Source organism: Myotis nattereri (genome assembly GCF_964212035.1).
Source record: "Myotis nattereri genome assembly, chromosome: 12".
NCBI lineage: Eukaryota > Metazoa > Chordata > Mammalia > Chiroptera > Vespertilionidae > Myotis > Myotis nattereri.
Window position 1 is genome coordinate 66,880,950 of NC_138087.1, and position 25,379 is coordinate 66,906,328.

The window sequence follows — 25,379 nt, forward strand, 5'->3', positions numbered from 1 at the left end:
TTAGGAGATCTGTCTCACTGTGCTCCTGACTGCAACAGGAGGATCTAGTGATTGCTGCTTAAAGAACTTAACCCTGTTGACACACATCTCTAAGGCCTGTTTTATATCTCTGTTCCTCAGGCTGTAGATGAAGGGGTTCAGCATGGGGGTAACTACCATGTACATGACCGAAGCAATTATGTCTTTGGAACCCCATGATGAGGAGGAAAAGTAAACACCAGCAAGTGTCCCGTAGTATAAAGACACCACAAAGAGATGGGAGCCACAGGTAGAAAAGGCTTTAAACAGTCTCTTAGTGGAGGGCGCCCTCAGGATGGTGGTCCCTATACGAATATAGGAGCACAAAATAATACCAAAACACAAAAACAAAATCATTGCTCCCTCGGTGAATATGACCAGCTCATTGAGGAAGGTGTCTGAGCAGCTCAGCTTCAGGAGTGCAGCGAGGTCACAGAAGTAGTGGATGATGGCATTGTCAGCACAGAAAGACAGTCGGTCCAAGAGGAGGGTGTGCAACAGGGATTGGCCACAGGAGAGAATCCAGGAGCCAGCCACTAGCATTGCACACAGCCCCTCCCTCATGATGGTGGTGTAGTGCAGAGGCTGACAGATGGCTACATACCTGTCATATGCCATCACAGCCAGAAGAAAATTATCAAGAGTACTAAAAATTATGAAAAAATACAACTGAGAAATGCATCCCCCATAGGAGATGGATTGTTGCTGAGTCTGCATGTTCATGAGCATCTTAGGGACAGTGACAGAGGAGAGAGAAATGTCAGAGAAGGCCAAGTGGCTGAGGAAGAAGTACATGGGCGTGTGCAGGCGAGAGTCCAGCCTGATGAGCAGGATGATGAGCAGGTTGCCCAGCACCGTGGTCAGGTACATGCCCAGGAACAGGGTGAAGAACACGCCCTGCTGCCCTTGTGGGATGGGGAGCCCCAGGAGGAGGAACTGGGACACGCTGCTCTGGTTCTCAGGCCTCATGCTGCTCTTCTGTCTGCTGGGGATTAAAAAAGTGTCGGAATCTCAGGAACCTAGAAAGAAGACCAGAACCATCACATCTCATACTGTCATTCTCTGGGAAAACAATTAATTTTTAAATACTTTCATATTAGTATCACACATTTGTGGATGTATGCACCTTCCCTCTATTCTAGCCTGGCTCAAGGAAAACATTGAACCCCAAAGTAATCATCAGGACCTCATCACATAGAAGTAAGAGGGGTTCACTGTTCATTCAAATACTACTATTAACATTAAGACTGAGTTGAGACCTCTACTAAGGACTGAAAGGCAGCAGTGAATAAGAAAAGCAAGGTGCCCACTTCTATGAGTTTATATCTTGATGAACATGGAGGGATCATTTCTACACCAGGCCAGAGCCTAACCATAATGATTCACTGTGGCAGGAATGTTAGATGAGCCCCTGCAAACCAGTGTCAGTTGTTTCTGCCTGAAAGTAATGTGAGACTCCAGTGCTGAGTGGGTGTTGTTGGAGCATTGTCAGACCTCCTGTGAACCTGCCGGCTCCCAGTGACCCTCAGCTGTAAACTCAGGAACACTCTGGAAATGGGAGGCTATTGAAAGCCACTGGATGCCAGAATATCTCCAAAACCAGAATAGTTCACAAAATATATATATATATATATATATATATATATATATATATATATATATATATATGGCTGCTATGCTAAGTGTCTTTCTGACCATGTGATTGGTCTCTTTGATGCACACTGACCACAAGAGGGCAGACGCTCAATACAGGAGCTGCTGTGATGTGCACTGGCCATTTCCAAAGAAATGGCTCCAGGGACCTGGCACCAACAAAGCAACACTTGGCTTCCCCCAAGTGGGATACAGGCCCCGCCACCACCCCAGAATGACAGCCCACCAAATTGCAGCCAAAGCTGCTGAGACCCTAAGGTGCAAATTGGGGCCCACAGACCAGCCCAGTCCACCAGATGAGCCCGGAAATGGTGGCTGTGGGCGCTGGGTAATGATGTCACGTAGCAACACCCGGCTTAATGATGTCACATAGCAACACCTGGCTTCCTCTTCCCATGGACTAGCCTCCCTGGAGTTTCTTCAGCGCAGGAGCACAACTTGCTTTATAGCCAGGTGGAAACATTTTACACTTTAACCAAATGTCTGTGAAGCTTTTTCAGGGGCCTCATCTCATTTGATCAGCACAGAAGTCCTGGAGTAGGTAGATAGGAGACTCGGTAGAATCCTATTTTCTTTTCATTAGCTGGATAATGGGGATTTAGAAAGTTTAGAAACTTGACCCAACTAAAAAGAAGTAAGAAATGGTAGAACTTTAAAATAACTTCAGGTTGGGAGAAACTAAGATGGCGGCATATATAAACACCGGGAAATTGTTGCCTCCCACAACAATTGAAAAATACCGCAAAGGACAGAGCAGACATCATCCAGAACAACGGGAAGCCTGGCTGAGTGTAAATTCTACAACTAGAAGGAAAGAAAAGCACGCTGAGAGCCAGAGGAGCTGCCGAGGTGAAGTGCAGAGGTACGGCGGCTCGCGCACACGGAAAGGGGGTGGCACCTGAGGACGCGGCTGGTTTTTTTGAATCACAAGCTCCCGACTGCTCTGAACTCCGGTTCCGGGAAGTCTCTGGGGACCCAGGACTCATGCGGGGAGAGGCTGGACTGTCGGGCAGCGGGCAAGCTTGAGTGCGGCTTTCCCTCAGAGGTGCTTGCAGCAATTATCGGGTCACTGAGACGCGCGACTCCGGGCGGAGAATCACCATAGCTGTTTTCTCTGCCCTTTGACTCCCTGAGACCCCGCCCCACCCAGGCTGCAGCAGAGGCTTTTGCATGTGAATGTACCTAACTGCAGTCGAGCCCGGCAGACCCGGAACCTCCAAGAGAAGGCCCAAGGCCCCGCAGCGGCTTGCATTGCTTCACAGCTGAGCCTCTTCGTGGCTCCTGCTGTGTGGCCTCAGGCAGAGGCTGAATTAGCACCTCCTTAGATCCAGGAGCCACTGTACCCAGTGGTCAGAGGGGGACCATCCAGATTGCAACTCCTCAGATCCATAAGGGACACACTCGGGGAGCAGACTCAGTAAGCACCAAAGACCCACTGAAGCAAGTCTTGCCCCAGAAGGGTGTCTTCAGCACAGAAGTTCTCCCACTTCAGACACAGCTGATTCTCACAGCAAATTGGCCTGGAGGTCAATTCCTCCCAGTGATCCTACAACAACCAAGGCACCAAGAGTGCACCAAGACTGTCCACCGCAGGTAACTGGGGAGGCTGAGCCACTGGGCCCTACAGGACACCTGGCGCGCAGGGCCACTCTATCAACACAGGGAAGCAGCCAAAATGCAGAGACAAAGAAACAGGTCACAAATGGCAGAAATGGAGGAAAGCAAACGACTGGATATAGAGTTCAAGGCCACGTTTATAAGGTTTTTCAAGAATTTTATGGAAACCGCTGATAAATTTAATGAATCCCTCAATAAGTATAGTGAGACCATGGAGGACATGAAAAAGGACCAACTAGAAATTAAGCATACACTGACTGAAATAAAGAATAATTTACAGAGATCCACCAGCAGACAAGAGGATCCCAAGAATCAAGTCAAAGATTTGAAATACAAAGAAACAAAAAAAAACACAACCGAAAAAGAAAAAAGAAAAGAGATTCCAAAAATATGAAGATAGTGTAAGGAACCTCTGGGACAACTTCAAACGTACCAACATCAGAATTATAGGGGTACCAGAAGGAGAGAGAGGGCAAGATATTGAAAACCTATTTGAAGAAATAATGACAGAAAACTTCCCCTACCTGGTGAAAGAAATGGACTTACAAGTCCAGGAAGCGCAGAGAACCCCAAACAAAAGGAATCCAAAGAGGACCACACCAAGACACATCATAATTAAAATGACAAGAGCAAAAGATAAAGAGAGAATCTTAAAAGCAGCAAGAGAAAGACAGTCAGTTACCTACAAGGGAGTACCCATACAACTGTCAGCTGATTTCTCAACAGAAACCATGCAGGCCAGAAGAGAGTGGCAAGAAATATTCAAAGTGATGAATAGCAAGAACCTGCAACCAAGATTACTTTATCCAGCAAAGCTATCATTCAGAATAGAAGGTCAGATAAAGAGCTTCACGGATAAGAAAAAGCTAAAGGAGTTCATCACCACCAAACCAGGATTATATGAAATGCTGAAAGGTATTCTTTAAGAAGAGGAAGAAGAAAAAGGAACTCTTACCATTTGCCACAGCATGGATGGAACTGGAGAGCGGATAAATACCACAGGATCTCACTCATTTGTGGAATATAATGAACAACATAAACTGATGAATAAGGACTGATCCAGAGACGGAGAGGCATTGATTGGACTGTCGGGCCTTTGGGGGAAGGTAGGGGAGGGGTTGAAAGATCAACCAAAGGACTTATATGCAAGCATATAGGCCTAACCAATGGACACGGACAATGGGGGGGGTGAGGGCATAAGCGGGGGGTGGGTGGTAGAGGGTAACGTGGGGACAAGGACACATATGTAAAATCTTAATCAATAAAAAATATATATATAAAAAAAATAACTTCAGGTTGGAGGAAAGGTAAGGGAGGGTGGGGATAAGGAGGAGAGGTGAACCAAAGTACTTATATGCAAGCATATAGGCCTAACCAATGGACACAGACAACATGGGGATGAGGGCATGAGTGTGGGGGATAGGGGGTAAAGTGGGGATAAGGATACATATAAAATAACTTAATCAATAAATAAATAATAAAATAAGTAAATAAATAAAGTGACTTTAGGTTTTCTCTCTGCGCAGAATATAGTCAAACACTGCAGCAGTTATATATTTTACTCTTTGTTCTCCCTGTGTGATATACAATAATAATGTGCTTCGTGTTGATATTTATTGCTGTGTTGCTTACAATTACCTGAAAGAGAAGTTGAGGTGCTTCACTGGGCTGTAAAAAGTTTAGCTAATTAAGCAAGTTTATATATAAATATAAAGCTCTCACTGGCGCCTATAGCACACCTGTGTTTCTATCTGTCATTGCCGATCATGATTTGGGTTGACACATCTATTATAGAGAAAGGGCAAATAGCGATATTAAAATATTTCTTCTAATTAATTTCCTTTTAGTGTGCACAAATTCGTGCACCAGGCCTCTAGTCTTTCATAATAATGCTGAACATTTAGATGAATATTTGGGTACCAGGCTAAGGACTTTACCTACATTTCCCAATTAAATTCACACATCAGCCTTACAGTCCCAGATTTTAAAACCTCTTAACAGCTGCTCTAAGGATTTGTATTCTTTGACCTATTTTAGTTTTTAAGAAATAGAAACATAAATGACACAAATTCTGTAGGCACACAGCAGTGCAGCAGGGACAGAATGGTACACAAATACACATTGTGTATATCAGTATCTATTACATATGTGATATGTGATGTTTATAACTTGATATATATGTATTACCATTTTCTATAAATTAAAAATCGCCAACTGTTTGATACTTCATGGATTTCAGTCTAATATATCTGTGTGATCAGAAACTATGCTCTTAACTCTTACACAGGGAAAGTTCCCTTTTCTTGCTTAGGAGCGAAGCACAACATATTACTTTAGAGCTGTGAGGACCCAGAGTTGTCCAAAATTTTTTATTCCCTTTACTAGATATTTATAGTCCTTCATATTTATTTACTTTCCAACTGACAAAGAATTCTCAAATACATTAAGGTCTACTTATGCAATAACTATTTACTAAGAGTGTCTGCAAGATTCACAAAACTTGATTCATTCTTTCCATTTTATAGACGTGAAAGTGAGACAGATGTTTTATATAACTTCCCCAAGGTCTCATCACTATTTAATTCTAATTCTACCCAATACCTTCCACATATCATGATGCCTGGATTTTTTGCTTCACTTACTTTTTTGTTTGCTTCCCTGGAATGTTTAGTAAAAATAAAGAAAGGTTGGAAAATTCTGAGCAACTCACTCACACTCAGGTACCTAAAAATGATAGCAGATCCATTTCAAGAAACAGGGTGTTACTTAGAATTTGTGTATCTTAGATAATGGTGCCCCAGAAGGAGGACACTTCAGGAAATACTTGAGTCATGGATACAGATCACACACACACACACACACTGCTGATTGCAGAATGTAAGTCACTCCTGACCAAATTTCCATCCTAAAGGAAGAATAGCCAATATGTGGCTCACCTCATAAACACCCATATGCATACATACAAGTCAGAATTAACACAAAGCGGACATACACACATACAATAATATACCTCTCACCCCAAAAAACACTCACAATGTACATCAACACATCTGCTTAATGATGCACCTGGTTGAGCACTCAACTCACCACATATACATAACTCAAACACTACACACACTTCACCAAAAACACACAAGACCACAAACAATTCAAAAATTTTACAAGACAACCACACCATAATACATATGCATACCCAGACACACTTGCTACAACAAACAGTATACACTCTCCTATTAATAAGAGTGTATTAATGAGCTTCCCACTTTCTGACTTTCCCCTTGCTGGGTGAGGGCAGTCAGCATGGGGCAGTTAAGTCTATTCAGTCACAGGTACAGTCATTAAACCACCACCAACACCCATGCATATGGTCTCACACACTCATGGTCACATACACACAGAGAAAATCCAATAACATTACTTCCAGCTCTCATATACAAAAGTATCACCCACAGGCACAGCTTACATGTGCACTTCAACACACTGCTGAGCAGAGGCCTGAGCTCCCTCTGAGCTGACCTTGGTATCTTATGAGGTCAGCATCTCCTTGTAAAGGAAGAGTCCACAGTCTCACTCCCGGTGTTCAGCTGTGATGCCAGTGTTTACAGTCACAGACATGAATCAGGAGTCCTTAATCACACACCAGGAGGCTGAGAACTTGGTCTACAAACACTAAAATGAGACTGTGAGTCAGATCCACAGCACATACATACAACTATCAAACAGCACATATACAAGCATACACAATACATGCACACACACAGGGTCATGGACAGAGTCTCACACATGAACCCCGTAGCACATAGCCAAGGGCAGATTTCCAGCTCCTCTCACCTGGGCTCGTCATTGGTGAGTTCAGACACCTTCTGCTCCAAATTATCACCCATCTCCTCAGGTTTTCTTCAGGAGATCTAACATGCTGACACAGAGGAAATACCTGGGGCCTTTGCACTTCTACAGACTTTCCTTTTCCTTATCTGACTCCAGAAAAATGAGTCCACAAATGACATTTAACTGCTAATGAGAGACTGCACCCAAGTCCCCAAGCTTGTGGTTGATTTCTGACTGCCCTTTGGGAGCTGTGTGTCCAAGAGTAAGAGGGACTGGAGTCCTAGGGGACAGTGGTCCCCAAGCTTGTGGCTGATTTCTGACTGCCCTTTGGGAGCTGTGTGTCCAAGAGTAAGAGGGACTGGAGTCCTAGGGGACAGTGGTCCCCAAGCTTGTGGTTGATTTCTGACTGCCCTTTGGGAGCTGTGTATCCAAGAGTAAGAGGGACTGGAGTCCTAGGGGACAGTGTCCCTGATTCCAGTCATGCCCTAGACTGCTTTGTTCTTGGGCATTGTTCCTGCTGGGAAGAAAGATTTTTCAACTTTCTCTTTTGAAATGATTTTAAAGATATAGAAAAGTTGTAATAATGATATTAAGAATTCCTGGGCAATCTTCAGCCAATTCCCCAATGGTTAACATTCTACATTCTGGGTGTGTATATTTATATATGTATGTATGTTGGTGTGTATATTTCAGGCTTAGATTTATAGCTGATATACCAGTGCATATTATCAGAAGGCATATGATAATGTTTCCAGTAGCTAGTGTTTTTAATCCTTTTTTAACAAATTTTCAAAAAAAAATTTATTGTTGAAAGTATTACATATATCACTTTTTCCCCCATTAACCCTTCTAGCCTGCCCCACTCCCTACCCTAGACCTTCACCAGACTAATATCTGGGTCCATTTCTTATGAATACATGCATACACGTTCTTGGTGGATCTCTTCCCACCCACCCACCCACCCATGCCTGTCTTCCCTCTGAGATTCGACAGTATGTTCCATGCTTCTACGTCGCTGAATCTATTTTGTTCATCAGCTTATTTTGTTTTAGATTCCACATTTAAGTGAGATCATGTGATACTTGTCTTTCTCTGACTTGCTTTTTGCTTAGTGTTATACTCTGCAGGTTCCTTCCTGCTGTCTCAAAGAGTAAAAGATCCTTCTTTTTTCTTTTCTTTTCTTTTTTTTTTTTTTGATCCTTCTTTTTTACAGCTGCATAGTATTCCATGGTGTAAATGTACCACAGCTTTTTTATCCACTCATCTACTGGTGGGCACTTGGGCTATTTCTGGATCTTAGCTATTGTGAATTGCGCTGCTATGAACATAGGGGTGCATATATTCTTTCTGATTGGTGTTTTGGGTTTCTTAGGATATATTCCTAGAAGTGGAATTGCGGGGTCAAATGGTAGTTCCATATTTAATTTTTAAGGAAACTCCATACTATTTTACATAACGGCTGTGCCGATCTGCATTCCCACTAGCAGTGTATTTGGGTTCCCTATTATCCACATCCTCGCCAGCACTTCTCATTTGTTGATATGTTGATGGTAGCCATTCTGATAGGTATAAGGTGATACCTTATTGTATTTGAATTTGCATCTCATCTCTCTAATGATCAGTGACTTTGAGCATTTCTTCATATGTCACTTGGCTATCTGTGTGTCCTCTTTGGAAAAGTGTCTATTTAGGTCTTTCACCCATTTTTAACGGAATTGTTTGTCTTCCTTTTGTTTAATTGTATGAGTTCCTTATATTTTTTGGATATTAATCCTTTATCAGATGTATCATTGTCAAATATGTTCTCCCATACAGTAGGTTCCCTTTTCACTATGTTTATGGTTTCTTTTGCTGTTAGAAGCTTTTTATTTTGATGTAGTCCAATTTATTTATTTTCCCTTTTGTTTCTCTTGCCCTAGGAGATGTCTCTACAAACATAATGCTACAAGAGATATCTGAGAGTTTGCTGCCTATGGTTTCTTCTAATATTTTATGGTTTCACGACTTATATTTAAGTATTGTATTCATTTTGAGTTTACTCTTGTGTATGGTGTAAGTTATTGGTTCTTTCTTTTTTGTATTTTGTTTTGCATGTATCTGTCCAATTTCCCAGCACCATTTATTTAAATTCACCATAGCTAAGATTTGGAAACAGCCTAAGTGCCCATCAGCAGATGAGTGGATTAAAAAAACTGTGGTACATCTACACAATGGAATACTATGCTGCAGTAAAAAGAAGGAATTCTTGCCATTTGCAACAGCATGGATGGACCTGGAGAGCATAATGCTAAGTGAAATAAGCCAGTGAGAGAAAGATAAATACTACATGATCTCACTCATTTGTGGAATATAGTGAACAACATAGACTGATGAACATGGACAGATCCAGAGACAGAGAAGCAGCAATCAGACTGTCAAACCTCAGAGGGAAAGTAGGGGAGAGTGGGGGTAAGGGCAAGAGATCAACCAAAGGACTTGTATGCATGCATACAAGCCCAACCAATGGACACAGACAACAGGGGGATGAGAGCATGAATGGCGGGGTGAGGTTTGGGAATTAATGGGGGGATGAAGACACATATGTAATACCTTAACCAATAAAGAAATTAAAGATTAACAAAAAGACTGTCTTTACTCCATTGTATGCTCTTGCCTGCTTTTATTACTTCCTCCTTTCCAAGTTGGATGCCTTTTATTTTTTCTTCTTGTCTGATTGCTGTGGCTATTAAAACTCCAGTACTATGTTGAATAAGAGTGGTGAAAGCAGACATCCCTGTCTTCTTCCTGTTCTTAGGGGAAATGGTTTTAGTTTTTGCCCATGGAGTATAATTTTGGCTATAAGTTGGTCATATGTGGCCTTTATTATGTTGAGGTATGATACCTCTATTCTCACTTTGCTGAGTTTTCTTTTAATCTTTATTGGTGAAAGTATTACATATATCCCCTTTTTTCCCCAAGTACCCCTTCTAGCCTGTCCCCCCTCTGCTCCAGGCCTTCACTATACTGAGTTTTTATTAAAAACTAGAGGCCCGGTGCACAAAAATTTGTGCACTCGGGGGTGGGTCCCTCAGCCCGGCCTGTGCCCATTTGCAGTCCAGGACCCCTTGGGGGATGTCCACCTGTTGACTTAGGCCCACTTCCTGGGGGATCAGGCCTAAGCTTGCAGTCAGATATCCTTCTGGCAGCCAGGGAGCCCTCGGGGGATGTCTGCTAAAGGCTTAGGCCCCCAAGGGATCGGGCCTAAACCATTAGTTGGACATTCTTTTTTTTAATATATTTTTTATTGATTAAGATATTACATATGTGTCCTTATCCCCACATTACCCCCTAACCCCCCCCCCCCGCTCATGCCCTCACCCCCCCCCCCCCGCCCCACCCGTTGTCCATGTCCGTTGGTTAGGCCTATATGCTTGCATATAAGTCCTTTGGTTGATCTTTCCCCCTTACCCCCACCCTCCCCTACCTTCCCTCCAAGGCCCGACAGTCCAATCAATGCCTCTCCGTCTCTGGATCAGTCCTTGTTCATCACTTTATGTTGTTCATTATGTTCCACAAATGAGTGAGATCATGTAGTATTTATCCGCTCTCCAGTTCCATCCATGCTGTGGCAAATGGTAAGAGTTCCTTTTTCTTCTTCCTCTTCTTAAAGAATACCTTTCAGCATTTCATATAATGCTGGTTTGGTGGTAATGAACTCCTTTAGCTTTTTCTTATCCGTGAAGCTCTTTATCCGACCTTCTATTCTGAATGATAGCTTTGCTGAATAAAGTAATCTTGGTTGTAGGTTCTTGCTATTCATCACTTTGAATATTTCTTGCCACTCTCTTCTGGCCTGCATGGTTTCTGTTGAGAAATCAGCTGACAGTCGTATGGGTACTCCCTTGTAGGTAACTGACTTTCTCTCTCTTGCTGCTTTTAAGATTCTCTCTTTATCTTTTGCTCTTGTCATTTTAATTATGATGTGTCTTGGTGTGGTCCTCTTTGGATTCCTTTTGTTTGGGGTTCTCTGCGCTTCCTGGACTTGTAAGTCTATTTCTTTCACCAGGTAGGGGAAGTTTTCTGTCATTATTTCTTCAAATAGGTTTTCAATATCTTGCCCTCTCTCTTCTTCTGGTATCTCTATAATTCTGATGTTGGTACGCTTGAAGTTGTCCCAGAGGCTCCTTACACTATCTTCATATTTTTGGATTCTTTTTTCTTTTTTCTTTTTCGGTTGGGTATTTTTTGTTTCTTTGTCTTTCAAATCTTTGACTTGATTCTTGGGATCCTCTTGTCTGCTGGTGGATCTCTGTAAATTATTCTTTATTTCAGTCAGTGTATGCTTAATTTCTAGTTGGTCCTTTTTCATATCCTCGAGGGTCTCACTAGATTTCTTGATGGTCTCACTAAATTTATCGGCGGTTTCCATAAAATTCTTGAAAAACCTTATAAACGTGGTTTTGAACTCTATATCCAGTCGTTTGCTTTCCTCCATTTCTGTCATTTGTGACCTGTTTCTTTGTCTCTGCATTTTTTATGCTTCCCTGTGTTGGTAGAGTGGTTTTGTGTGCTAGGTGTCCTGTAGGGCCCAGTGGCTCAGCCTCCCCAGTTACCTGAGGTGGACACTCTTGGTGCACCCCGTTGTGGGCTTTGTGCACAGTCTTGTTGTAGGTAAGCCTTGATTGTTGTAGGATCACCAGGAGGAATTGATCTCCAGGCCAATTGGCAGTGAGAATCGGCTGTGTCTGCAGTGGGAGAACTTCTGTGCTGAAGACACCCTTCTGGGGCAAGACTTGCTTCAGTGGGGCTTTGGTGTTCACTGAGTCTGCCCCATGGGTGTGTCCCTTATGGATCTGAGGAGTTGTAATCAGGATGGTCCCCCTCTAACCACTGGGTACACTGGCTCTTGGAGGTTACCCAGCAGGAGCTATGAAGAGAACTGCAGATTCCCCTTCCTTTTTTGGAGTTTGGAGGTGCCCTGATGAGGCCCAGCTGTGAAGCAATGCAAGCTGCTGTGGGGCCTTGGGCCTTCTCTTGGAAGTGCTGGGTCTGTGGCCCAGCTGCAATTTGTTAGGTAATTTTCAGGTTGCAAAGGGCCAGGGTATTCATATGCAAAAGCCTCTGCTGTAGCCTGGGTGGGGCGGGGTCTCAGGGAGTCAAAGGGTGGAGCAAGGAACTATGGCAGATTCTCAGCCCTGCCCTAAGGGACCACACGTGCATCTCAGTGTCCCGACAATCCAATTGCTGCAAGCACCTCTGAGGGAAAGCCGCCCTGAGTTCCGAGTTCTGCCCGCTGCCAAACAGTCCAGTTTCTTCCCGTATGAGTCCTGGGTCCCCAGAGACTTCCCGGAACCGGATTTCAGAGCAGTCGGGAGCTTGTGACTCCCTCCCGATTCAAAGACAGCTGCGTCCTCAGGTACCAGCCCCTTTCCGCGCGCACGAGCCTCCATACCTTTGCACTTTACTTCCGCAGCTCCTGACCCTCAATGTGCTTTTCTCCTTCCTTCTAGTTGTAGAATGTCCACTCCGCCAGCCTTCCTGTAAGTTCTGGATGATGTCCGTTTTGTCTGTTTATTTTGTTTTGAAGTTGTTGTAGGAGGCAGCAATTTCGGTGTTTCCCTATGCCGCCATCTTAGTTTCTCAAGTTGGACATTCTTAATGCTGCCACGGAGGTGGGAGAGGATCCTGCCACCACCTCTGCACTGGCCAGCCATGAGCCAGCTTCTGGCTGAGTGGCACTACTCCTCGGTCTGACCTAAACCCTAGAGATTAGTCCTTCATTTTATAACTTTTTCTCAGTTTATAGGCAGAAGCAAACTCAGACCACACAGTCGGGTATGCAAGAAATGTTGCTTTCTTTATTGTTTAGTAACCAAATCTAACTTCAACTTCAGCCTTCATTCTGCCAACTGGAAAAACAAAAACAAAATATTATTTAACTTAGGTTCCCCACCCCCTTCTCTGGAGTTGTGCTTCCATGTCAGACAGTTTATATCTCAGGCAGAGGTGCCGAGGAACCGAGCAGGGTCAAGAACACCGGGACCTCAGTCTTCTGTCTGGTCTGGCCCCCACCCAGCTGCCCTTGACCCTCACCTCAGAGCTCAAGTCCATGCTGATCCCTGGTATATTCTCCTCATCTGGGCCTGGAGGCCTCTCAGAGAAGCCAACTGGAAGTATATATAAAAGAAACATAAGGAATAGAAACTAGAAACTAGGAAACTAAAGGAAAGTTTACTCACAGGAGGTGGGTCTGGATGGGACAGAAAGAATGGGAAATGGGAACAGTATAGATGTTGACATATAAGCTATAAGTTGCAATCCATTTATACATTTTAAATCCATAATTTCGAATTGATATCTCTAATTCTAGTTTGGCACCATAGAGTTCTTTGCAGCATCTCCTTTCCCATGTACAGAGCTCCTTTCCCCCAGAGTGAGAGGGACTACTTTTTCCTCAATGTTTACTTATTTGCTGAATCTTTGGATACATGGTGAGTTGTTACAGAATCTTGAACTCACACCACTGTCAGTGACACTAAATACAGCTTAAAACTTTATTTCAAGTGTTGTTGTTTTTTACTTGTTAGAGCATATAGACAAAATTTCGGGTTCTAAAATTAACTTAGTTACTTATTTCATTTTCCCCTTTAGTCTAATTATGGTATTCATTTGAAATACAGATAAGTCCATTTGTTTTGTTTTATTCTTTGTTTTTCTTTTATTTTATTCTTTGTTTTTATTTTGTTAAAACTTATCTGAAGATATTTTCCATTGATTTTTAGAGAAATATAGTTAAGTTCATTTGTTTTGTTTTATTCTGTGTGTGTGAGTGAGTGTGTGTGTGTGTGTGTGCGTGTGTGTGTGTGTGTGTGTGTTTATTGACTAAGGTATTACATATGTGTTTTTATCCCCTCATTTACTCCTCTCCCACATTGATGCCCTCACCCCCCTGGTGTCTGTGTCCATTGGTTATGCTTATTTGCATGCATAAAAGGCCTTTGGTTGATCTCTCCCCCTTACCTTCACCCTCCTCTACCTTCCCTCTGAGGTTTGAGCATCTGATCGATGTTTTTGTTCTGTTAATCCTCACCCAAAGATATTTTTCTATTGATTTTTAGAGAGAGTGGAAGGGAGAGGGAGAGAGACAGAGAAAAACATCAGTATGACAGTGACTCATCAACTCCTGCATGTGCCCCAAACAGGGCTGGGGATCAAGCCTGCAACTGAGGTACGTTCCCTTGACTGGAATTGAACCTGAGATCCTTCAGTCTGAAGGCTGACACTCTCTCCACTAAGCCAAACTGACTAGGGCTTTTTTGTTTTCTTCTATTTTGCTTTATTCACCACCTCTTCTGTTTATATTTCAATGGCAAAAGACAGTATAGTCAAAAGTATACAAATAACTGTCCTCATCTTCCCATCTTTTCTGCCTCACCTCCTGTAGGTAAAATGCTCATTAATTTCTGTTGTATTGAATTTATTGGGGTGACATTGGTTAATAAAACAATACAGGTTGCAAATGTGCAATTCAGTAAAACATTATCTGCATACTGCATGGTGAGTTCTCCACCCAAAGTCATGTCCTGTTTCATCCCCATTTATCCCCCTTGTTCACTTCCACCGTCTACCACCCCTTTCCCTCTATCACATATTGTTGTTTGTGTCTATCTGTCATATATATAACATATTGTATTACATTTGTAAATATATATATGTCTATATATATATGCTTTATCCTTCACCTGTTCGTCCAGCCCCAGTAACCACCTCCCCTCTGATAGCTGTTAGTCTATTCTGTGTATCTATGCTTCTGTTTCTATTTGTTGAAAAATATTATTTGTCCATTAGACTCCACATATAAGTGCGATCATATTGTGTTTGCCTTTCTCTGACTGGCTCATTTCACTTAGCACAATAATTTTCAAATCCACCCATGCTGTTGCAAAAGATAACATTTTCTTCCTTTTTACAGCTGCCTAGTATTCCATTGTATGAATGTGGCACAGTTTTTTTATTCACTTATCTATTGATGGGCACTTGGGCTGTTCCCAGATCTTAACTACTGTTTTATTCTTCCTTTGTTTCTTTTTACTCAAATGGGCAGACATATGTGTGTTCTCTCTCCCCTTTATTTTAACTTAAAATTGGAATCTTGTAAATGCTCTTTTACACATTACTATTTATCCAGTTATCCTGATATTTCTTCATACTGATTCATAGACATTTTTGTGCTAATTTTTTTCATAATTGCTAAACACTCGATTGCATTTATGTTCTATAGAGCTTTTATAGGTGTCCTAGAATGAGATACAGGTGATGAGTTTTCTAAATGCCACTGAACTGTACATATACAAAAGCTAACATAATAAATTTCATATTTTGTATTTAAATTATACTTAAAAATTGAAGAGATAGTAAAAATAATCTCTATATACAATACATAAAAGAATTATAAAATAATTATATATGAACAAAATGTAAATAGAGGGGGAATGATATAACAAAAATGTAATTAATCAAAAAGGAGGAAGACATGAGAGAATAAATGTGAAACAGATATATCAAATAAAAAAACATAGAGAAAGATAAATATCCCATGATCTCACTCATTTGTGGATTATAATGAACAACATAAACTGATGAATAAAAACTGATCCAGAGACAGAGAAGCATCGATCAGATGGTCAAACCTCAGAGGAAAGATAGGGGAGAGTCGGGGTAAGGGGGAGAGATCAACCAAAGGACTTGTATGCATGCATATAAGCATAACTAATGGACGAAGACAATAGGGATGAGGATGAGGGCATGATTGGGGGGGGGGGGGGTTATAAGGCGGATAAGGATACATATGTAATACCTTAATCAATAAAGAAGAAAACAACATAGTAATATGGACCATAGCCGTTTTGGCTCTGTGGATAGAGCGTCGGCCTGTGGACTGAAGGGTCCCAGGTTCCATTCCAGTCAAGAGCACATGCTCAGGTTGCAGGCTCAATCCCCAGTAGGGGCGTGCAGGAGGCAGTCAATCAATGATTCTCTCATCATTGATGTTTCTATCGCTCTCTCTTTTTCCCTTCCTCTCTGAAATCAATAAAAATATATTAAAAAAATAAACTGCAGAGCTTTAAAAAAAATAAAAACATAGTAATATGGAAAATATAAATACAAGATAAGAAAATATAAATGTAAATATATTATGATTACATTAAATGTTAATAGATACAATTTTCCTGAAATATAATAATAAACTCAAGGCTGAGGAAAAAGACATGTATTGTGTGAGATGGTGGTTTACACTGAGAGCTATAGAGAAGTGTGCTTGTATTTCCTATAAAAATGTTGTGGATGATGTTCACCAGATTGCATGATACTCTCTATATGAAATTCAAAATGAAATCTGTCTGGTTTCAGTGCCAGGAATAGTTATTATCCTCATTTTTCAGATGAAGAAACTGAGGCTCATAGAGGTTAAGTAACATATTAAAAGCAACTAACTGGCGAGGCCAGCATTCTAATAAATATCTCCCTCCCTCAACTCTAACCCTCAAAACACTGCTCTGCGCCTAAACTCTGAAAACATTCGTTTTCCAAAGCCCCTTCACTGTATATGACAGTAGCCTTTGCCTGACTGTGTGCTTTAAACATACATAAATTAGCCTAATCCGACTTAGAAAGGGTCTAATCCACGTGCCTGCCCAGACACTGGGCACACATACACACCATTGATCCACCCTCACTGAATCCCCTAAACACTGCTACCTCCATGTATTGACCTATGACTTGCCCGATTCCAGAATACACCTCAGTCCTCATCAGAATCCCCAAACATAAAAATATTCCCCCACATAAATGTCTGCACACCCTTGCTAACCAACCCATAGTTGGGGAAACTGAAGCATGCCCTTGAGATGTTAAGAGGTTAAGAAGCTCTGAGACTAGCCCCAACATCTAAACAGGAAGCCTCGGGGGTCCCTTTTCCCCTTTGGAGTCAGCTCTAACTGTGATTCCCTGTCCGCTTTCTCTGCCCAGAGAGATCACAGAGAAACTCCCCTGAGAGAGCTCACAGCACAACTCCCTTCCCTAACAGGAGCCCCAGAGGCCAGCAGAATGGAGCTCAAACTCATGAGGAGCTGACTGAGTGAAGAGTCCTTGCCATTGAATGAGGGCATCTCTGCCTTCTAAGGTGTGGAGCTGGGAAAAGCAGCCACATGCTTCGGACCAGACCTTAGGAAAGAAATGGGGGTTTGAGGCCAGCGAATGGAACTGTTTTATCCCTTTAGAGTAGTCCACCAGCTCCTCCCTCCTTTCCTGTTTCTCTCTGGGTTAATCAGCTCAGGATTTCATGGGAGAAACATAAGGGAGCTGAGCTTCGGCTGAGAACAGATTCGGAGCTGATTAGCAGAGGTGGTACAGATCAGCTTCTGGACCGGGAAGGAAAGAAAAGCATCTGGATATGGAGGTGAGCTTCAGGAAGCTGGTTATGCAGTATTCACTTGGGTGCTTATTCTTCCCTCCCTGAAAATTTCAAATATTTCATGGATTAAGAAGTCATAGGGTGCAACTAAAGCCTCCATCTGGCTTTAGGTTTTAAGTCCATCCAGTTGGATCTCTAGGCCATCTACGCTGTACCTTTTGGTGGAAGCAAAACCCCATCAGTATATAAAAAACAACAAAAAACTATTGTATTCTCAGCCTTATCCACTCACCAGTGCTTTTAGAACTGTTCTTTCTGATTCTCAGATCCAAGACCTTCTTCCCTTTTTCCTAGTCATCAGCAAGGGTGATCCTCACATCTACAATCAGAGCACTCAACTTCATTAATGAACCCAAATCTCTGCTTATTTTTTGCATTCCCCAGGCAGCCCTTTCACAATTGGCTCATTTGTGAACTGACCCGGGTTTGACAAACTGATTTTCAGACAGGGAGTCTCCCTCACTAGTCATAAAACATCAGGCATCAGCTTGTGGACAGGTGACCCCTTCCCCCCCCCCATTTTATGTAGTGAGTCCAGGGCACTGTCCAGTGCACGACCATAACTCCATACACTAGACACACCCCATGCATGGCCAATTTTTTCCACCCAGTTTTGGCCAGTTAATCATGGATATTCAAGTTTTCAAATTCCACCATCTGTACAACACAGAAACATAGGTCACTTCTCTTACAACTACAGACACAGATTCTGAACATGGGAGTAGAAAGCTTGTCAGTCAAGGGGGATGGAAGGGTAGTTCATGGGGAAATGACCACAGTGAGGAAAACAACATAGACACCAAAACACAAGGAGGTGGATCATCAGGTTTACAAGCATGAGCTTCAGAGTGAGTCCAGCTTGGGGTTCAAGTTTGATTGCTACTCACTTCCTTAGTGATCTTGAGCAAAGCACTTTACCTCTGTAACCTCTGTAAGCCTCCGTCTCCTGATAGCAACACATGCCTCATAATCCCTCACCATGGATTTAGTGAGATGTAATAAATTTTCAATAAATATTGGTCATTATTATTAACTTTAATTACTGATGCACTCAAATCATTCAGTGCACATACAAATATTCCTTATATAAAATCTGCAAAATCATGAAATTAGTCTGACGATTTGGCAGTGAGGGATATGATATTTTAAGCATGTAATATTGATTTTGAGAACATCAGGAATCGTAGAGAAGGAAGGTGATGCTGGGACTGATGAGGATCAACAGTTTCTCCTGAGTGTTTCCAATATGCTTCTCTCTCTCTCTAAGTGCTTTATTTTTTTATTTTTTTATATATTTTATTGATTTTTTACAGAGAGGAAGGGAGAGAGATAGAGAGTTAGAAATATTGATGAGAGAGAAACATCGATCAGCTGCCTCCTGCACATCTCCTACTGGGGATGTGCCCACAACCCACATACATGCCCTTGACCGGAATCGAACCTGGGACCTTTCAGTCCGCAGGCTGACGCTCTATCCACTGAGCCAAACCAGTTTCGGCATCTCTAAGTGCTTTAAATGCATTATCTCAGTAGGTTCTTCTGAGAATGTGGATATGTGTCCAGTATCACACAGGAAGAAACTGAGGTCTAAAGATGTTTAGTGTCTTACAACTAAACTGTAATCATTTTCTTTTTGCTTTGTTTTACTCTCTCAGCAACTTTCAAATATGCAATTAGTATTATTAACTATCATTTCATTGTTAATAAAATTGCAGCCTTTAATTGTTAAATGAGTTAATATATTAACATATCAGTGTTAAATGAATTAATATATTATTATATATTATATGAGGTGTTTTTTGGGGGGTTTTTTATATTTTATTGATTTTTTACAGAGGGTAAGGGAGCAGGATAGAGTTAGAAACATAGATGAGAGAGAAACGTCGATCAGCTGCCTCCTGCACACCCCCTACTGGGGATGTGCCCACACCAAGGTACATGCCCTTAGCCAGAATCGAACCTAGGACCATTCAGTCCGCAGGCCGATGCTCTATCCACTAAGCCAAACCGGTTAGGGCTGTAGGAGGTGTTTTTAAATGCATGAAAATTTCAGTGTAATATGCTCCATTCAAAGTGTGTGAAAGAATATGCTATCCCTAAGTAAATTATTTTAAACACTTTGGTGATAAGAGTATGTTCCCTGTAGAGATTTTTATGGTAACCAAGAATATATAAATAACTAATGTCTCAAAATATTGGAAATTCCCTATGTAATATGTCCATTCACAAGGTATGGATGAATATGCTGACTCTAAAAAATTGACTTAAAACACTTTGCTGATACCAGATCTCTCATTGCAGAGTTTTTTTGGTAGCAAGAAACAGAGACCATTTTGATGTCCATCCAGGTAGCTAGAAATGACTGGGAGAAAAAAAACATATATACTGTAGCTTAAAAATTAACATGTTTCTCATTGATATTTTTAGATACATATATGAAAGATGAACTTTAAAACATGACTTGAATACTCAACAATTGATGCCCATCCTGTATAAATGTGATTTAGGACAGGAGGTTAAAGAAAGGAAAAACAATTCACAAAAAAGGGGAGACTTACACAGACTGATGATGATAGATTGTCATGAGTTACGGAGGCTGAACCTCTCACTCTATAACCAGAGGAGGAAAAAAATATCAACACTTTATTGAACTGGGCTCACCATTCCCCTTAGATTTGCCCTGTAGGTAATTTTGGCAAACCCTTGTTTTTCCCAAGACACACCTAAATTTGCTTTGATAGAGGACCGAGTGTCCTGAGACTTTTCTATCTAAAACACCTCCATCGACACTCCCCATCCATCTCCATTCCTTTAAATACTACTTTATTTTCTTCACAGATTTTATCCCTACTTTATGTTACATCCTGTATTTTGTTTGTTGATCATCTACCTTTCCAACTAGAACATGAACTACACAAAGGCAAGGACTTGTTTTTACTGCTATGTCCCCACAAGGGAAGAATAGGAATGAATGAACTTGAATCTGAGAGGTCCATCTCTGATGGTTTCTAAAAGAAAACTCTTACTCTTTCCCTCCAGCTTTCTGTATAAAGACTTTGTGATGCTCATGGGCTTGGAAAGGAAGGACCACATCAAGAACTATGAGGCTGACAAGCTGTCCCTGCACAGCAGCTAATTGTGATTAAATAGAGGAAGCAAAGACTTTTCTGGGTTCTCAAGATTTGGGTATGGCATTGGAGCATGTTAAATAACAAAACTTCTTGTACATTACTAGACCCAAGTCAATGGAAAGAGTCAACCAAACCAGCAGTGTCTCTGAGTTCATCCTCCTGGGACTTTCCTCCAGGCCCGAAGACCAGAAGCCGCTCTTTATTCTGTTCCTCATCATATACCTCATCACTCTAACAGGGAACTTACTCATCATTTTGGCCATCCACTCTGACCCCCAACTTCAGACCCCCATGTATTTCTTTTTGACTTTCCTGTCTTTCACTGACATTTGCTTCGCAACAACCATTGTCCCCAGGATGCTAGTTAACTTCCTATCAGAGAAGACCATCTCTTATGCTGGGTGTCTAACTCAGATGTATTTTATCTATGCTTTGGGCAACACCGACAGCTTCCTCCTAGCAGTCATGGCCTTTGACCGTTATGTGGCCATCTGTGACCCCTTCCACTATGTCACCACCATGAGCCATCACCGCTGTGTTCTGCTGGTGGCCTTTTCCTGCTCATTTACGCACATGCACTCTCTCCTACACACACTTCTGCTGAATCATCTCATCTTCTGTGACTCCAATGTTATCCACCACTTCCTCTGTGACCTTAGTCCCCTGATGAAATTGTCCTGCTCTTCCACATTTATCAATGAAATTGTGATAATGACAGAGGGGCCTATTGTTTTGGTGACCCCTTTTCTATTCATTACTTTCTCTTACATGCGAATCCTCATCACAGTGCTCAAAATCCCCTCAGCAGCTGGGAAACACAAAGCCTTCTCCACTTGTGGTTCTCACCTCACCGCAGTAACACTCTTTTATGGAAGCATCTTTTATGTCTACTTACAGCCCCTCTCCACCTACACTGTCCAGGACCACATAGCAACAATTGTCTACACAGTTTTAACCTCCATGCTAAATCCTTTTATCTACAGCCTGAGAAACAAAGACCTGAAACAGGGCCTGAGGAAGCTGATGGGCAAGAGGAAAGCCCAGGCAGCTCCCTCCTGACAAACCCACTGGAATCTGCTCCCCTTGGATCTGGCTTCTGTTGGCTCTTGATGAACAGTCACACTGTTGGAGGTTAGCACCCTTAACCCATGTGAGACGAGGCTAATGTGGGCACTTACATTCATTGATGACAGCCCCACCAATTGGCCCTGCCTCTGCTCATATGATACCCTTCCTCACTATTCCTCCACTTCCCTACAAAGTAGATTCTTCACTTTCTCATCTTCCAAATACTGTTATATTTCTTTTTCTCCAAATATTTCCTAAACAAATTTCTTTCTTTTTATTAAGTCATCCTCCAAAGCCCTTCACATTTCAATATATTGCTGAAAATCATTAGTTAATGTATAGCTGTTGAATGGCTTTGCAAATACTTGTAGAGAGAAAGAAAGGAGAGAGGAAAGAGGAGGAGGTAAAAGGTTTAATTTTAGATAATTTTATCATTTTGAGGATTTTTATAATGCTTTATTATACTTTTTCTAAAAACTTTTATCTTTCTGTCTAGGGAAACCTCTCACACCATCATTTTTCTGTCTATCCTTACTTTATCATATTGCTATGGCTTTATTTCTTTTAAATTTTCTCTCATATTTTTTACCATACAATTTAAAAATGCTAATGGCCAGGAATGACAAGAATTAAGAGTGATAACATTTTCAATTTCACAATGGGGAGGTTAGAACCATTCTTCCATCTATCCTAAAGCTAATGTTTAAAAATATGTGATTTAATATTTTATTCCAGAAACTCCCACCCTTAGAAATCTAACATATTGAAATATTATCACAAATGTATATTGAATATATGTATCCTATATAATAAAAGGCTAATGTGCAAATAGACCGAACAGTGGAAAGACTGGTCACTATGAAGCACACTGACCACCAGGGGGCAGACGCTCAATGCAGGAGCTGCCCCTGGTGGTCAGTGCACTCCCACAGGGGGAGTGCCACTCAGCCAGAAGCCAGGCTCATGGCTGGCGAGCACAGTGGTGGTGGCCGGAGCCTCTCCCACCTCCGAGCAGTGTGGAGCGGGCCTAAGCCGGCAGTTGGACATCCCCTGAGGGGTCCCGGACTGTGAGAGGGCACAGGCCAGACTGAGGGACCTACCCTTCCCCCACATAGTGCACGACATTCATGCATTGGGACTCTAGTAGGACAAGAAAAAGAGATGCTCAGTAATTAGAAGTTTGCCCTGCTCTATAGATAGGTCAATTATCGCTTCTGGCCTTTTGGCTAAGATCAAGTGTAGTATCTGTTCTTATCAGTTTAGATAGGTCAATTAAAAAAGGACTAACCACAAAAGAAAAATTATTCAATTGCCTTTTATAAAAATTTAAAACTTCTGCTAGTCAAAAGACCCCTTAAGAAAGTGAAAATATAAAAATATTTACAGTACATATATCTGCTAAAGGACATATTCAGAATATATATAAAGAGCTCATGCAAATCAATAAGCAAAAGCATACAACTCATTTTTTTAAAATGGGCAAAAAACGTAAACAGACATTTTACAAAAGAAGAAACTCAAATGGCCAAGATCCAGTGTGAACAGGGACTTGGCATCATTACTGATCAGAAAGAGGCAAATTAAAGCCACAATGCCGTGCCGCTGAACACTCAATGGCATGGCTACAATTTAAGACAATACAAAATTTTGGTAGGAGTTGGAACAACTCAAAGTCTTCTATATCGGTGGTGGAAATGTAAAATTATAGAATAACTTTGGATAACATTTTGGCCATTCCTAATAAAATGAAACATGCAACTACCTTACTTCTTTTTTTTTTTAAGTGTTCAAGAAAATTGTAGCAGCTTTATTCACAATAAGCCAAACTAAAAACAACCCAAGTGTTCAACAGGAAACAGATAAATAAATCATCAGTATAAAGCCATACACTTAATATTTAAATCATCTCACTATATTTAAGTTATTATTATTCAATGTTAAAAGAAGTGGATGACCTTGACATGATGAGCAAAGACTCTGGGGAGTATTCTGCAGTGATGCGCAATATAGATTAATGTCAGGCAGACATGACTTCATCTGAATATAAAGGAATATATTTGAGAATTTGGGAAGATGTAGAGGTGGGCATGAGAGAGTCATGATGCTCTGTAACACCGCACAAAAATTAACTTCACCTCACAGAGTTTCTCCTTGTCTTGTGAATCCTGTTGACTTGAGTCCAGGATAACATTTGCATGTGCAGATTGGAGACATTTCTGCTCAGACTTCTATTTAAATTCCTCTAAATTTGACCGTGCATATTCCTAAAGGGAAAAGGGCTGGATAGTGGCTTTACCTTTGGGGCTAAATTAAGACTGACCATACGTGATGCCTCACTCCCTCCTGGTAGGGATACCCAAGTCCCATCATTCTTTGCCTTTCTACTCCTTCCTAGAAATGGATAAAAGAAATAGCTCGAGAACCTAATCCTGCTGCATGCCTATAGAGGGCAGTATAGCTGTACCAGAAATATCTAGAGAAGCCCAGTCTATGTTAAGCAGGTAGTAATTGGAAAAAGTGGGAGAACCAGGGCAGTTGAAAAGAGATCACATAATGGGAAATAATGGCAAGGAAGGGAGTTGCCATTCTTAAGAAACTACCTCAGTGCTAGAGAATAATATTCTGAGCTGTTTCTTTCTTTCATCGCGGTGCTGAGTCATGGCCCATACAGGAAGATGCCCCAGGATCCATTTTCCCCTGAGAAGGAGAACTGGGCCGAAGCCAGACTACAACAATTTCCTGAAAACACATCAGAGTTCCTTGATGACCTGCCTAGATAATATTAGATTAGGATATCATTTTAGTCACATTTTGTTGTTATACTTATCATGCTGATTCTCTGTATCCCTACGAGGATTCCTGCCTTTGAACCTCACTGGATATACCATGACTGTCAGCTAACAACTGCTACATTATGTTTCTGTAAACCAGGACAACACCTGGTTAAAGCAAGTCTCTGGGTATGAGGGAGGCACATTGCTGTTGTCTGCCCAGTATGTTGGAATCTAAAATTTGCTCTTTTGACTACACCAGATATGGATATGAATGGAAAACTATACTAGCAAGCATTCAAGGAATCATAGTGATGTCCAAGAAGGCAATATTGGCACAATATGGTTGTCACTCTAGAACTTCCCCCCAACAAAAGATTACGGGAAGCCTTTGAGATACTTGAACGTAACTGCAACTACCAAGTGAATATGCTCACCTGGCAATATCTTGAAGAACACAATACTTTTTTGTGCATATAGTTACTTGAATTAGGCGCATGTCATAAATACTCATGGCAACAATACTTGTGGTCACATAACTTTGACCTAGAGAACTAAAAGGAACTAAGAGTGTTGGGAGCTTGAATCAAAAAGAAAGTACTTTCCTAAAGAATTACCATTATATTCTAAATGATCACTAGAGGGAGTCCTCTTCCAGGAAACTGGCAAAACTTAGTGTTTGACACAGAAATAGGATGAAGCTGTTGAATAGAGTGCCAGCGGTTCTCAACCTGTGGGTCGCGAAAAATGAAAATACATCCTGCATATCAGATATTTACATTACGATTCATAACAGTAGCAAAATTACAGTTATGAAGTAGCAACGAAAATAATTTTATG

At 41.5% G+C, this 25,379-nt stretch overlaps 2 protein-coding genes across 2 annotated transcripts; one reads left to right on the forward strand and one right to left on the reverse strand.

Moving 5' to 3' along the window:
* On the reverse strand, window positions 1–987 carry LOC308527768 (olfactory receptor 1J4-like; the record flags this gene model as incomplete). The annotated part of the gene is made up of 1 exon (XM_081103166.1): window positions 1–987. The coding sequence occupies one exon, from the start codon at window positions 985–987 to the stop codon at window positions 1–3; it is 987 nt and encodes a 328-aa protein (XP_080959292.1).
* Window positions 988–20,814: 19,827 nt separating this feature from the next.
* LOC308527910 (olfactory receptor 1L8-like) lies at window positions 20,815–21,759 on the forward strand (the record flags this gene model as incomplete). Its single annotated transcript, XM_081103343.1, has 1 exon — window positions 20,815–21,759. One exon carries the CDS (start codon window positions 20,815–20,817, stop codon window positions 21,757–21,759), a length of 945 nt encoding a protein of 314 aa, XP_080959469.1.
* Window positions 21,760–25,379: the final 3,620 nt, after the last annotated feature.